Source organism: Buteo buteo, chromosome 30 (assembly GCF_964188355.1).
Source record: "Buteo buteo chromosome 30, bButBut1.hap1.1, whole genome shotgun sequence".
Taxonomy (NCBI): domain Eukaryota; kingdom Metazoa; phylum Chordata; class Aves; order Accipitriformes; family Accipitridae; genus Buteo; species Buteo buteo.
This window is the reverse complement of record NC_134200.1, coordinates 1291423-1306310: the sequence shown is the minus strand read 5'-3', so window position 1 is coordinate 1306310 and position 14888 is coordinate 1291423. Positions and strand designations below refer to the sequence as shown.

At 49.9% G+C, this 14888-nt stretch overlaps 1 protein-coding gene across 1 annotated transcript; it reads left to right on the top strand.

The window, feature by feature from the left end:
- The first annotated feature begins 12557 nt into the window (after window positions 1–12557).
- LOC142025811 (olfactory receptor 14A16-like) lies at window positions 12558–13517 on the top strand. The gene has a single exon (XM_075018492.1). It carries the CDS (start codon window positions 12558–12560, stop codon window positions 13515–13517), a length of 960 nt encoding a protein of 319 aa, XP_074874593.1.
- The last annotated feature ends 1371 nt before the right edge of the window (window positions 13518–14888 follow it).

Below are 14888 nucleotides of genomic sequence, written 5' to 3'. Positions count from 1 at the left end.
AGCCTCCCCTGGCTGGCTGGGATGGAGGTAATTTTCTTCATAGCAGCCTGTACGGTTCCATGTGTGGCATTTGTGACCAAACCAGTGTTGAATACACTCCCATCTTTTAGCTATTGCTGAACAATGCTTGCACAGGGCCAAGGCTTTTGCCATTCCTCACGCTTCTCTGCCAGGGAGTAGGCTGGGAGTGGGCAAGAAGTTGTGAGGGGACACAGCCAGGATGACTGACCCCAACTGACCAAAGGGATATCCCATCCCCTATGGTGTCACGCTCAGAGATAAAAGCTGGTGGAAGAAGAAGGAAGAGGGGGAACATTTGGATTTACACCATTTCTCTTCCCAAGTAACCGTTACTGGTGACAGAGCCCTGCTTTCCTGGAAATGACTAAACACCTGCCTGCCAATAGGAAGCAGTGAATGAATTCCTTGTTTTCCTTTGCTTGTGGGCACAGCTTTTGCTTTACCTATTCAAGTCTCCTCATCTTGACCCTTGAGTTGTTCTCACTTTGCCCCTCCGATTCTTTCCCCATCCATCAGGAGAGGGCAGTGCGTGAGCAGCAGGGTGGGGGCTTAGCAGCTACGTTGTGGACTTTTTTCTATTTTCACTACAGAGAGTAACGGTACCATGCCCTAGAATTTCTTCTCCTTCTTGATGATGATAAAGGTAATTTCTTGACCTTTACTCCTGTCATTCACTCTTACTTGACAAGACAGCTATAATTTCAGAGTATTTAGTCTCTGGCAGGCAGTTTTTAGAACAGTGCTTTTTCTCTCATTGCTAACTCTTTCTTATCCTGTCATGGTAACACCTGTCAGACAATGTTGCCCCTCATTCATCTCTGCTCTCTATCTTTCATCCTTATTTCAAGCGTGTCTGTGTTTGTGTGTGTGTGTGAGGAGCTAATTGTTTTACAAAGAAATGTCAAGGGACAGATCTGAAACTGGAGAAAAGCACAAAGCAGGCCAAATATTCATGTTGTGGATGCTGATACACCACCATTCTCTTCATTTTGGATCTCTGAAGACGTAACCCTTTAGCAGAGTGCCTGCAAGGTCTGAAGTCCCTCCATCTGCCCTGTAGGTCAGTACTGAAAGTGAAATTACTCCAGTCAGAGGTGGTGTTCTGATTCTCCTCACAGCCTACAACACCACAGGGTCAGGAGATATCCCAGGACACCTCAAGGGGCATCATACTCCTCTGGATCAAAAAGTGGAATCTCAGGGCTCATGGCCTACCAATACTTGTGTTCAGGGATCTGGTCAAATGACCCATCTCCGCCTCTGTAGAGGTGCTTGAGTTTGCTCAAGGAACCCTGGAGTTGATCCCCATCCACCACTGGTTGTCCTCCTCCACAGGAGGAGAACACAGGGGGCATCCCCTCAACACAGGGGGTATCCCCCATACCCATCCTCCCTGCCAGTCTCTCCAGCAGAGGCTGTTTTCCTCCTCTGCAGAACCCCATGCAGGCAAGCTGTCCCACCACATCTCATTGAATCCAAAATTGTCTCAGCTGTGTGACAAGCCACAAGGCTCTTCCAAACTGTCCAAATAGCCTGTTGCTGCTGTCACCGTCACATCCCCTTGTCCCACTGAAACTAAACTGTGCAGCCTCTGTATTAAACACACCCCTTGGCCATGTTTATAAGGGATACAAAACGCGCCTCAGCTACAGGGAAAAAGTTTCAGAGCTCCTTTGTGACTTGAACCTCTCTGAGAATTATTTGCCTACCTCAGCTGGTGGGAAGATATTCAGACCTTACCTCCAACCCTGGCAAGTCTCCTTTTCCTTTAGGATTTAGTATTTTGAGTACTGAAAGATTGAGAGAGGTACTCTCCTTGCCATTTTGTACATTGGTGCCAAAATTGACCTGTACCTGCAGACTATGTAAATAAGGGCATTTATGCCACAGACATTCCTTTGGTTGTGGTGATGCCAGAGGTGAAAGACGGTGCTTTGGTTCCCTCTGCAGGAACTCTGCAGAGATGCAGAGATCATGCATGGTTTCCTCACCATTCCTTACCAGCGTACCAAGGGCCATTTGCTACTACACTGTCAGAGGAGGTTTGGATTTGATGTGAGGACATGTTTCTTTCCCAAGAGGGTGGTCACACCCTGAAACAGGCTTCCTGGAGAGGTGGTGGATGCCCCATGCCTGTCAGTGTTGAAGAGGCATTTGGACAACGCCCTTAATACCACGCTTGAACTTTTGGTCAGCCCTGAAATGGTCGGGTAGTTGCACTAGATGATGGTTGTAGCTGAACTAGTCTAGTCTAGTCTAGTCTAGTCTCTTCTGTTCTGTTCTATTATACTCTGTTCCCTGTGCTCACCATGAGTCAAATACTGATGAGAGTGTTATTGGCCTGAAACGCCAGGGGGGTTTCAGCTCCAAAAACACTTTGAGGGACACAGAACACAAAGGTTACAAGTGGAAACAGGCTATTATTTTTATTTTTCTGAGTCTGTTTCAGAGCCGATGCTCACAAGTATTAACACCGTGTGCCCGTGTAGCCAGGAGCAGGCTGATGCATTCTTCAGTTGAGCTTGAGAAAACATCCTTTGCAGCCTGGCAAAGGCAAGTCACAGAGCTACAGAAAGTAGCAGCAGGAATACGCCAAGCAGTCCCTGTATCCTGAAGAGTGAGAACGTGAAGAATGAGAATCAGGACTGACCACACACAAAAGAAGAAGAAGGAGGAGGAGCAGGAGGAGGAGGTGTGTGGTACCGTCGGCTATTTTCCAAAGTATGACAGGTAGCGGTGAAAAGCCTATTTTTGCATTCGGAAACTTGATCCGCCGCTGTGCTTCTTGGCCAATGATGCATGAAAGACGCTCTCGTGCCGGCCCTGCGCTTGATTTGCATGCAGGGAGAGGTGAAAAGTGGCAGCTCCTGATGGGGCAGCAAGCGTGGAGCCCTTCCGAGCACAGGCTGTTTTGCCCAAGCCAGAAGCCCTGGGGAAATGGAGCAAAGGGAAGAGCAGAGCTCGCTCCCGCTCCAGACTGGCCCTGGGCAAGAGAGCCCGAGAGAGCCAGGGCACGAGCGGTGCCTTGGAGGTGCAAGAGCAGCAGGCAAGGACCTGGGCGAAAGGGCCCAGAGGAGCCCTGACAAGTGGTCCTGCTCAGTGCTGCAGAGGAAGGCAAAAAACTGCCCCGGGGGAAAATTCCTTCCTGACCCCAGAGCTGGTGATTGACTATTCCTTGAGCACGTAAGACCTGCTTCCTGGTCCCACAGGCTGGTCACACCTCCCAGGGGATGCCCAGCCTCAGATTTCTTCAAGGCAGCTACACAAGTTGATTTTACTCCTTTGGAGGAAGCGCTTTCCTCTGGGATCCACCCAAAACTCCTCCCAGGCATCTCCCAGAGTCTTTTGAGCTGTCCTTTACGTACCTAAGATCTCAGGTGTCAGCCCCAGACTCCCACAAGGAAGCTACCCTTGAGGTTTTTTCTTCTTTGCTGGAAGCTCTCGCCTCTGGGATCCACCTGTGACTCCTCCCAGCAGCTCCCAGAGGCTTTTGACCTCCCTTTTTGGGACCTGAGATCCCAGGTAGCAGCCACAGACTTCTCCAAGGCAGCTACCCAAGATGAGTTTTCTCCTTTGTAGGACGCCCTTTCCGCTTGGATCCACTGGAGATCCCAGTTAGCAGCCCCAGACTTCTCCAAGGAACCAAGCCGAGATGATTTTTTTCCTTTGCAGGAAGCTCGCTCCTCCAGGATTGACCCAAGACTCCTCCCAGGCATCTCCCAGAGTCTCTTGAGCTCTGCTTTACGTACCTAAGATCCCAGGCAGCAGTCCCAGACTTCTCCAAGGAAGCTACCCTTGAGGGTTTTTTGTCTTTTTTGGAGGAAGCTCTCCCTCCAGCATCCCCCTGTTAGGCTCACCTCAGCCTCTGATATAGACAATTCTTGGCATCCCCCGGTCACTCCAGAGGTCCAGATGGGTTCTGTGCCCCTGTACCCTGATGGCACCAGTGTATGCTGTGCACCAGTGTCTACCAAAGCCTTATACTTCTGTGGCTCTGATGTGGCAGGCCATTGAATCCTCACAGTCCAGTATATCTGGTCATCCCTTTCCTCCTCCTGGCCAAAGGCAGGGACCCTCTATTGCTGTTCCTCGTCAGAGTATTCACTGTCTGACCCTTGCGGCGCCAAACCACAATTCCCCTCGCTGGAATCAAGGGAGGTGGTTTCAGCTCTTCTATGCCTGGAGGATCGCTGAGTGCTTTCTTGGGCCTCTACAGCAACTACGCTGACAGCCTTCTTCTCAGGTGTCCTGGTTTCAGCTGGGATAGAGTTAATTGTCTTCCTAGTAGCTGGTACGGTGCTATGTTTTGAGTTCAGTATGCAAATAATGTTGATAACACTGATGTTTTCAGTTGTTGCTAAGTAGTGTTTAGACTAAAGTCAAGGATTTTTCAGCTTCTGATGCCCAGCAAGCAAGAAAGCTGGAGAGGCACAAGCAGTTGGCACAAGACAGAGGCAGGGCAGCTGACCCAAACTGGCCAATGGTGTATTCCATACCATGTGACGTCCCATCTAGTGTACAAACTGGAGGGAGTGGGGGGCGGGGAATCGCCGCTCAGGGACTAGCTGGCTGTCGGTCGGCAGGTGGGGAGCAATTGCACTGCGCATCATTTGTACATTACAATCCTTTTACTATTACTCTTGTCATTTTATTAGTGTTATCGTTATCATTCTTAGTTTCTTCTTTTCTGTTCTATTAAACCGTTCTTATCTCAACCCAGGAGTTTTACTTCTTTTTTCCGATTTTCTCCCCCATCCCACTGGATGGAGGGGAGTGAGTGAGCGGCTGCGTGGTGCCTAGTTGCTGGCTGGGGTTAAACCACGACATCAGGTGACCCCTTCCTAACAGCTTTCTTCCCTCTCAGTTCGTGTACATGGGCTTCCAGCTTAAAGGTGGGTTCGCCATCCCGCTTCTTCATGTCCTCCCCTTGGGCACGCAGGAAGAACCAGAGTGCACCACGCAGCATACACCTTGGGCTCCCTTTCCCTCTGACTGGGGCAGGAGAGGACTGATTTCTTGCAGTGTCCCTAACAGCCAAGGCACTGTCCTGTAGGGATGAGGAGACACAGAGATTTTCTTCAAAGTTTTGGAGCCAAGACGACACTTTCTCCACAGTTGGTGTTTCCATATCTGGGCAATACACTGCTGCCAAGCTGCTAGAATATGACGCTGGGGCACCTTGAATCACCTTTTTCCACATGGTCTGTGTGCACAGGACAGCCTCTGGATCTTTGGAGACCTCCTCGTCATCTAGATCACTGTAGATGACTTCCAGCACTGCTAACTCTCTCAGGTACTGGATGCCTTCATCTGCGGTAGTCCACTTTCCTGAGGAGAGGAGCTGGCTCCAGAGACTGCAAATTGCTGCCTTTTTTCCAATTCCTCTTTCAATTCCCCGGTTTCTAGCGAGGGATCCCAGCTGTTGGGCTTCCTTGCCTTCCAGTTGCTGACTGTCGGCCTTGTTACCCCAGCATCGGAGCGGCCAGGCAGCAATCCGCTCACCTGGCTGGTGGCTGTAGTCTTTCTGCACGTCTCGAAGTTCTGAGGAGGTCAGGGACCGGGTAGTTTCCGCTTCCTGTTTAAGTTCTCTCACTCCTTCCTCCAATTTCTTTGTCAAAGGACCGGCTTCTACATCAAACCTTTCCTCTTCTTCTTCTTCCCTTACTAATCGATGACATGGACCCGTTGATCTCCTTGTCCACTGTTTCTTTTTTGCTACTGGGGCAATTACTGTAGTTGTTGTTGTTTGGGTCCCTATCTCAACCGTGGTCCTCTGAGAGTGTTGGACTACGGCTCGGTAGGCGTAGGCCAGGCCCCAGTACAGTGCAAGAAGCTGCTGGTTTTCACTGGGATAGGCAAGGCAACCTTCTATCAGGTGGCACGTCAGTTTGCCAGGGTTGCTTGTCTGTTTGGGTGTAAAGTTCCAGGTTATGGGAGGTGATAACCATCCTAGGAATCTGCCCAAATCCTTCCATATAACCTGCTACCCAGAACCGGTCGCTTGAGGGCACATTTCAGTATTGCCTCACCCGAAACATCTTCTCTTACACTAGGATGAGACCAGATTCCACAACACACATAATATACCACCAGTACTAATTATTAGTCTTGAACAGCTCACGTAAGGGTGAACAAGGACCTCGGAGCCTGCATAATAAAACCATCCACATCAATGCCAGGTAGGGAGAGGGAGATGTGTCCCCTCATCTCCTCCACAAGATAGCTCCCACAGCACAACAAAGCCATCAGTGCCAGGACAAAGCACACAGCCATTATTTGCATTACCACGTTCCCAAACTCGGCAAGATAGAGATAAGCAAGCAGCCAACAAACCCCGTGACCTGCACAGGAGCTTGCCACTTAATAACTAGATATGGCACGCTTAATGCAAAATTGCCGTTGTCGAGCCCCACGTTGGGTGCCATAAAGGACTGTGGTGGGTTGACCCTGGCTGGGCGCCAGGTGCCCACCAAAGCTGCTCTATCGCCCCCCCTCCTCAGCTGGACAGGGGGGAGAAAATATAACAAAAGACTTGTGCGTCAAGATACGGACAGCTTAATAAAGTGAAAGCAAAGAAAAACAAATGATGTTATTCTCTACTTCCCATCAGTAGGCGATGCCTGGCTGCTTCCCAGGAAGCAGGGCTTCGGTACATGTAGTGGGTGCTCTGGAAGACAAAATGCCCCCCCTCTGTCTCCCTTTACTTAGCTTTTATATCTGAGCTGACGTCATATGGTATGGAATATCTGTTTGGTTAGTTTAGGTCAGCTGTCCTGGCTATGTCCCCTCCCAAGATCTTTCCCAGCCCCAGCCTGCCAGTGAGGGGGGCAAAAATGTTGGAGAGACAGCCTTGCTGCTGTGCCAGCAGTAGCCAAAACACTGGTGTGTTATCGACACCTTTCTAGCTACCGATGCAGAGCACAGGGCTCTGAGGGCTGCTATGGGGAGAATGAACTGCATCTCAGCCAGACCCAATACAGGAACAGAAAGGGAGAAATAAAATGAGGGAGAAAGGCTGAGGAGCAGAGAAATGAAGGATAGTGAGATGGAGAAATCAATAAAAAAGGGATGAGGAGCCCTGCAGGGACGTGGCAGAAGAAACACAGCGTCGGGGAGCATCACGCAGCCCCGCTCGCCTTCTCCCTCGGCACAGTCGCAGCCCGGCAGTGCTCCGCAGCTGGGGGCCATCGTCTGACCCCCACAACGCGTCACCTCCTCCCCTGGACTCCCTCAAAGACCCTCGCTCCGTGCAAAGGGTGCGCAAAGGAGACAGCGAGTGTTTATTCAGTCACACTGATAGCGTATTTCCATACATTCTGTATGGTATGTCTAAATATTTTGATGGTTTTAGTATTTTGTACCAGCCGTGGAACCTGGTTTGCTGCTAGGTGACTGTACAAGTGAGATGTGGTAAATAATTATTAGAAATCTTAATCTAACGCTATTGTTATAAACGCTCGTGACAAATTGGAGGAACCAATTTGTATTGGATAAAAAAATCGAATTTATTAGCAAGCGATAAGAGAGCAAAACAGCGCTGGGCGGCCGGGGAGGCAATGCTCCGCCACAAGCTCGCAACTTTAGGTTACAGTTACATTCCTTATATACATTTCATGTACCCCTTTCTTGTAAGTCTCCGCCTTGTCCTGCTTCTTCTTTCTTCACTTGTGCAGGTCTGTTACTATGCAGATTTGGTAGATCTTCTCAAGGATGAGTGTCCTTTGATGTAGAATGTCTTTTGATGTGGAGAAATACAGTCTTGGCAATTGCAGCTGTTGTCCTTCCTCTCCTGATCTAGTGAGTCATAGCCATTACTTTTTTCCCCCTTATCTAGTAAGTTATAGCCATTACTTTTTTCCCCCTTATCTAGTAAGTTATAGCCATTGGCCTCTTCCCGTGACCTTTACGCATCATTTAAGCAAGTCTTGTTATTTATACAAGGCATATGTTAACTCTCAATATGTCTCTTCCCCCTTCTCGATTTTATGAACAAAGTTAACCCGTTCATTACACTATGATTGAAACAATAGACAAAAGTATAGCCAAGCAATTAACTAGTAATTATTCGTAAGTTTTGCAGTTCTTTGCTCTTACGACTAGATGTTCCTGTACGCTAGATGAGAACAATGCTGAAACTGAGCACATGTGATTGAAGCTGCGTAAAGCTTCAAGATCAAAGAACAAGGACAAGAATAAAGACTTCAAGGACAGCCAGCAAGAACTTCAAATGGGTCGGTGGTCGCAAAAGCAGCCCTTCAACTCAAATGGATCCTTCATTGTGCATGATCGGATGTAGGCAGTACCAAGATAGTCAGTTGCAATCATTTTTATGTATATATATATACTAATCTGATTAATATGCAATTAGTTATTCTGTGTAACCTGTTTGTGCTAAAGCTGTGGCATGCACGCTAGGGGGAATTATCCCCCGTGCATCCAGCACTTCAATAAAGAATGCCTGCTTTCTAAAACTCCAAAACAACTCTTAGAGAAGTTCTTCGACTGGCTTTCCGGTATCACAGGTGCTTATGATGTCACATGTGATTGAGTAGGTGACACGGCCCAGGTGATGGCAAACAGAGCTGGAGATGGAGGGGAAGAAGCTGGGGTGTTGGCAGTGAGGACACTCCTGCTGTGCAGGTGCTTATGATGTCACTAGTGGCTGAGTAGCTTATAGAGCTGGAGCATGTAACTTGTTCGTGCAGCAGCTTCTGATGTCACTGGTGGCTCTGTAGCTCTTTGGGCAGGATAATGCAGATACTGAAAGCATGAACAAGCCCCTAAAGAAGTGGAAGGCAGAAAAAAACCCCAAGATTCTGGGGGTGTTGGAGGCCACACTGCGGGCCAAGACTGACAAAGCCATCTCTCTCCCTGCACTCACTCGTGTCTCCCAAAACCTTCTCACTTCCCCTGCAGTAATGAGACCTCACTCCAGGAGGTTCATGCATTCTCCAGGCTCATGGATGTTTCCTGAATTCCAGGCAAGTGTGGGTAGTGAAGGAGAGGAAGACAGGAAGGTCGGCTCACGGGCCATGAGGAGCAGCGTGCAGCCACCCCCAGCAATGTACGTTCCCCATCTCCCAGGGGGAGGCATGTTCCCCTGATGGAATATTCTCATGTAACCCCTGGTTTGTGCAGGGTCCTGCAGCCACACTCCCAGGGCACACCTACTCCTCCTCCACCTACAGACATCAACTGCTTTCCATTGCTGGGCTCAGGCATGGTTGTAAGGATTTGCTAAAGCCCTGAACCATCACTTGGATTCTCACTGACTTTCCTCCACCCTCTCTCACATCACTAGACACCACCAATCACTGCCTAATCACTACTGAAAAGTTAAGCAGCTGTCAAGGCTTTCCTCAGCTAATGACCATGTTTCTCCATTCATAGATACGAGAACGACCAGTGGAGGAAACACCGCAAGATGTGTGAGGGGAGGACCTCTCTGAAGCACCTCTGTGCTCTTGGAGGTCTGAGTGCTTCTGCAAGTCTCCAGGAGTTCATTTGGTGCCATGAATTTAGTGTTCCTTTCTTGTAACACAAAGCCTTTTGCTGATCCAGACACCCTCAGGGTGGCCGATTAGACCACAGCACTTCTTCATGTCCGTAAACTTAAGTTCTTTAATTTCATTAATTCTGTAACCCAATGTGGGGCTGAACATGAGACAACAGCCAATATTGTCACCAAGATCTAGTAAATGCAAAACGATGAAGAAGAGCTCTCCCTATGGCACATGACTCCATTCCAGCGGAGGAATAGCTCCATAGGCCACCCTGAACATCATGAGGAGGGACAGGTTCCACTGCCTTTAATTTGGCATCAGCTGTCATTTCAGTTGGCCAAAGGAAATTCCCAGGAGCCACCAAGAAGAGGCGCTCAGATGTTGTCCTGTCTCTACATCTGCCTGCACATATCCTTGATCTGTCTCTATTACCTGCACACCTCTTTGACCACCTCTGGCACCTCCAATGTCACCAGACATTTGCATATGAACACCTCACTCCTGGCCTCCATCACCATTAGTTAGCGTGGGAGCTGAGACAAGGAGCTGACACAAGGAGCTGACATGTAGGTGCCTCTTTAATGCAGACCTGCACTGAGGCAAGAGGAATCCCATCTTAAGTGGGTTTGTGGTGGGCATGGGAGGGTGCTGAGTCCACTTCAAGCCCCAGGACTACAATCCCAGCATGGGATGCCTCCATGGACTCAGCTGACTCCCTTCCCTCAGAAGGGGTTAATGAGATCCCTGCCTGTCAGTGTCTGCGTGTCCTGCCCAATGATGGCACAAGAAAGAGGCTGCCCAGGGAAGTGGTTCAAAGACCCTCCATGGAGGTATTTAAAAGACACGGTGTTTAGGGACATGATTTAGTGGTGGACTTGCTAGTGTTAGGTTCACCATTGGACTTGGTGGTCTTAAGGTTCTTTTCCAACCTCAGTGATTCTCTGATTCTCAGAAAAGTTGATTCTTGGACCCAAGTCTGTCTCTCAGCAGAGCAATGACCCTGCTGGAAAGCAGTGTCTCTCCCCAGGTGCGGGAGGGAACATCAGTGATTGCTTCAGCCTGTTTCCCAGCAGGTTCCCCTGGAGGCCCACGGACACCTGGAGGGAGCCAAGAGAGGGAAGGAAAATTGTCACCATGGGCTGGTCCTCTGCTGCTGAGCTGGGCTGGGCTCCTGGGACAGAGGGAGCTCCTGGCAAGCAGGCAGCGCTGCAGAGAGACAGCTCTGCCCAGGAGCAGGGCTGGGGGCACTGCCTGCAGGCATCGAGAGGAGACCTGCAAGGCAGAGAGAGCTTAAAGGCAGCGTGGAGTGGGAGGATGCTGAGAGCTCACTGCGGGAGAAATCTTCACAGCCCTCTGCACGGTGAGTCTGTGGGTGCAGGGCAATAGAGCTTCAGTTCCTGCAGGGATCTCCGAACACTGGCACAGCTGACAGTGTGTGGGATCTGGCAGGAGGACTGCCTTCATTTCTCTGTTGTAGAGGAGAAGGGTGTGCTCCAGAGCAGGGCTTCCCTGCTGCCCTGTCAGAGGGACAGGGCATGAGGGCTGCCTTCTCCTGGCACCAGCTGCAGGGCTGTGAAGCCGGGTGTGCATGCAGGGGTGCCCAGGGCTGTCCTTCAGAGCAGGGTCCTGGTGTTTCAGGGGCTGAGTGGTGGAGCAGGGACTTTGCTGCCTGCCAGGGTCAGCACTCAGCCTGCGCAGGGAACTCCCCATGACAGTGTGGGGAGAAGGTGTGGGTGAAAGAAATGAGCCCTGGAAGGGCAGAGCAGGGTGCTTCTGCTGTCGAGAGGGTGCTGCGTGGGTCAGGTTTGCTCACAGCTTAAGCTTGGGCATGGATTTTGGAGAAGAACGTCAAGGCAGCATTTACCTTTAAGGTAAGGAGTCTTTGCTATGAATTTTTATCATCCTCATCAGTGGTTTTGCAGTATGAGACTAAAATTTGTTTCTCCCCTCTGGAGAAGGCACCGAGACCCCAGTTGTTCTTAGGACTTGTTCTCAAGTGCTCCTTAACCCCTGCACACACAGAGATGCCCCTGGGCAGTTCCCAGCGGCCAGGAGGGGTCTGCAGGGCAGAGCTGAGCACACAGCGGGTGGGATGGGGTCTGTGAGCAGGGACAGGGAGGTGACAAGGGGATGGAGAAGCGGCTGCTGACAGGGACAGCTCCAGGCAGCAGAGACAGGGGCAGGGAGTGAGACAGAACTGCTCCCAGAAATGCCATGGGAGGGGGGGATTCAGGCACCTCCCTGCCATCACCGGAGAAAACCAGAAGATCCTCTGGCCATATGGCCATGGGGACTCAGTCACCTTCTCAGTGGCCTCAGCCCTGAAAAGAAATTATCAAACACCCTACCATCTGTCCCTGTCCTGCCTCCATATACAGCAGCTCTGTGACATCTGTCCAAGTTCCTCCTCCTGTCTCTACTCCTCTTGTTTGTATCAGTGGACTGGGATGGGAGGTAGGATTCAGATGCACTACACAGAATGAGCCTGGGGGTATTGCCATGCAGAATTGTCCATGGGAGTAAACTGTCCCAATCCCCTCCTAATCCCCAGGCTCCCATTGCTAGAAATTAGAAACCTCTCCCTTCAGGACAACGCATCTTTAGGACATATGCTTCTTTCCCTGCCAAAAGCACTCCTTAATTTTGCTGGAAAAAACAGAACAAAGTGCACCAAAAAAAATCCCCTCAGATTTTGTCTTCTTTTGGTTGAATTGGAAGAGTCAATGATGAAAAGCTCGATGATCTAATCAGCTGATTTAATCTGATATCATCCCATGTCCCTACTTACCTCCTGCTTTAGGGCAGGACCGACTCCCCGGTAGCCCACAGCAGAGCCCGTTGCTCCCAGTGGCACCTTCAGCCAGCATCAAGCAGAGCTCGTGAAAGAAACCTGCCAAAGGTCCTTCTGAAATACGAGAGACAGCTTCAGTGGGGTTTCTAAGAGAAATGCATTACCTTTAACTCAGAGAAGTCTCTTCTAACTTGTCAATGACTCTTCCCTCATGAACAGTGCCCCATGCCCAGAGGAAGCTAATGTCCAACAGCAGCTCCAGCACCGAGTTCCTCCTCCTTGCATTCATGGACACGCGACAGCTGCAGCTCGTGCACTTCTGGCTCTTCCTGGGCATCTACCTGGCTGCCCTCCTGGCCAACGGCCTCATCATCACTGCCGTAGCCTGCGACCACCGCCTCCACACCCCCATGTACTTCTTCCTCCTCAACCTCTCCCTCCTCGACCTGGGCTCCATCTCCACCACTCTCCCCAAATCCATGGCCAATTCCCTGTGGGACAGCAGGACCATCTCCTACTGGGGATGTGCTGCACAGGTCTTTTTTTTCTTTTTCTGTGCTACAGCCGAGTACTCTCTCCTCACCATCATGGCCTACGACCGCTACGTTGCCGTCTGCCAACCCCTGCACTATGGGACCCTCCTGGGCAGCAGAGCTTGTGTCCACATGGCAGCAGCTGCCTGGGGCAGTGGGTTTCTCAATGCTGTGCTGCACACGGCCAATACATTTTCACTAGCACTCTGTCAGGGCAATGCTGTGGGCCAGTTCTTCTGTGAAATCCCCCACATCCTCAAGCTCTCCTGCTCACGCTCCTACCTCAGGGAAGTTGGGCTTCTTGTGCTTAGTGCCTGTTTAGCATTTGGTTGTTTTGTTTTCATTCTTTTCTCCTATGTGCAGATCTTCAGGGCCGTGCTGAGGATCCCCTCTGAGCAGGGACGCCACAAAGCCTTTTCCACGTGCCTCCCTCACCTGGCCGTGGTCTCCCTGTTTATCAGCACTGCAGTGTTTGCCTACCTGAAGCCCCCCTCCATCTCCTCCCCATCCCTCAATCTGGTGATGGCAGTTCTGTACTCGGTGGTGCCTCCAGCAGTGAACCCCCTCCTCTACAGCATGAGGAACCAGGAGATCAAGGATGCCCTGAGGAAAACGATGAGCGGGTGCTTTTCAGAAGCAATTAACTTTCGTTTTGCAGAGCACTCCTAATGTAACTCATTACAGGCTGTCGTGGTTTAACCCCAGCCAGCAACTAAGCACCATGCTGCTGCTCACTCAGTCCCCCCACATCCAGTGGGATGGGTGAGAAAATCGGGAAAAGAAGAGAAACTCGTGGGTTGAGATAAGAACGGTTTAATAGAACAGAAAAGAAGAAGCTAATAATGATAACGATAACACTAATAGAATGACAACAGTAATAATAAAAGGATTGGAATGTACAAGTGTTGCACAGTGCAATTGCTCACCATCTGCCGATCGACGCCCAGTCTGTGCCCGAGCAGCGATCCCCCCACCCCCACTCCTCCAAGTTTATATACTAGATATGATGTCGCATGGTATCGAATACCCTGCTGGCCACTTTGGGACAGCTGCCTTGGCTGTAGCCTCTCCCAACTTCTTGTGCCCCTCCAGCTTTCTCGCTGGCTGGTCATCAGAAGCTGAAAATTCCTTGACTTTAGACTAAACATTACTTAGCAACAACTGAAAACGTCAGTGTTACTGTCATTCTTCTCATACCTAACTCAAAACATAGCACTATACCAGCAACTAGGAACACTATAACTCTAGCCCAGCTGAAACCAGGACACTATCCACCCCTTATTCTGTACCATTGACCTCATGCTTACTTCCCATACCTTCAGTTACATCCTGGTCAATAATCATCACATTTTCCATCCTTTTGAGATGTATAGACAATTGTATATATGTATATATATGTATACACACACAGAGATATCATTCCTTTAGGTTATGGGTCATGTTTTTATGAAAAGTTCATTTAGTTCCCGACTCTGGGCTCCATCTGTCATAGCAGTCTTTCTGGGCAGGAGGGATGGTGCAAAGTCCACTAAGTCAGCAGAGCAGGATTGGGCTTCAGTGTGGTGTGACAAGCAGGCGACATTGGACACAGTAGGACGACGGTGTACACCGTTGGATTGTTGCATGCTGGAGTCTGTTCTGGTTCCATCAGTACTGCATTTCACTCAGTTTTATCACAGTTCATTCTTGCTTGAGCTAAGTGATTCTTACTGTAGTACTATGGATGTAGGAGCTAACAATTATAGTACTGATAACAGACAGTAGCAGGGTTATATAGCAACTAATGTCATACAGTTTAATTCTGGCTATTCTCACTTAAAATCAAATCCCCTTGAGGCACACATCGGACTTCCCCATCTTTTCCCATCACCCACCAAGTGCACCCGGGCCCTTGAGCAAAAGCAATCCCACCAATGGGTTTACCTTTGCCTGAGGCAGGACTAACCCAGACTGTCTTCCCTAACATATGTTTTATGTGCACTACAGGGACTTTTTCCCCTCCTACAGTAGGTTAAAGTTCTGACTGGGCAGGGCCACCCC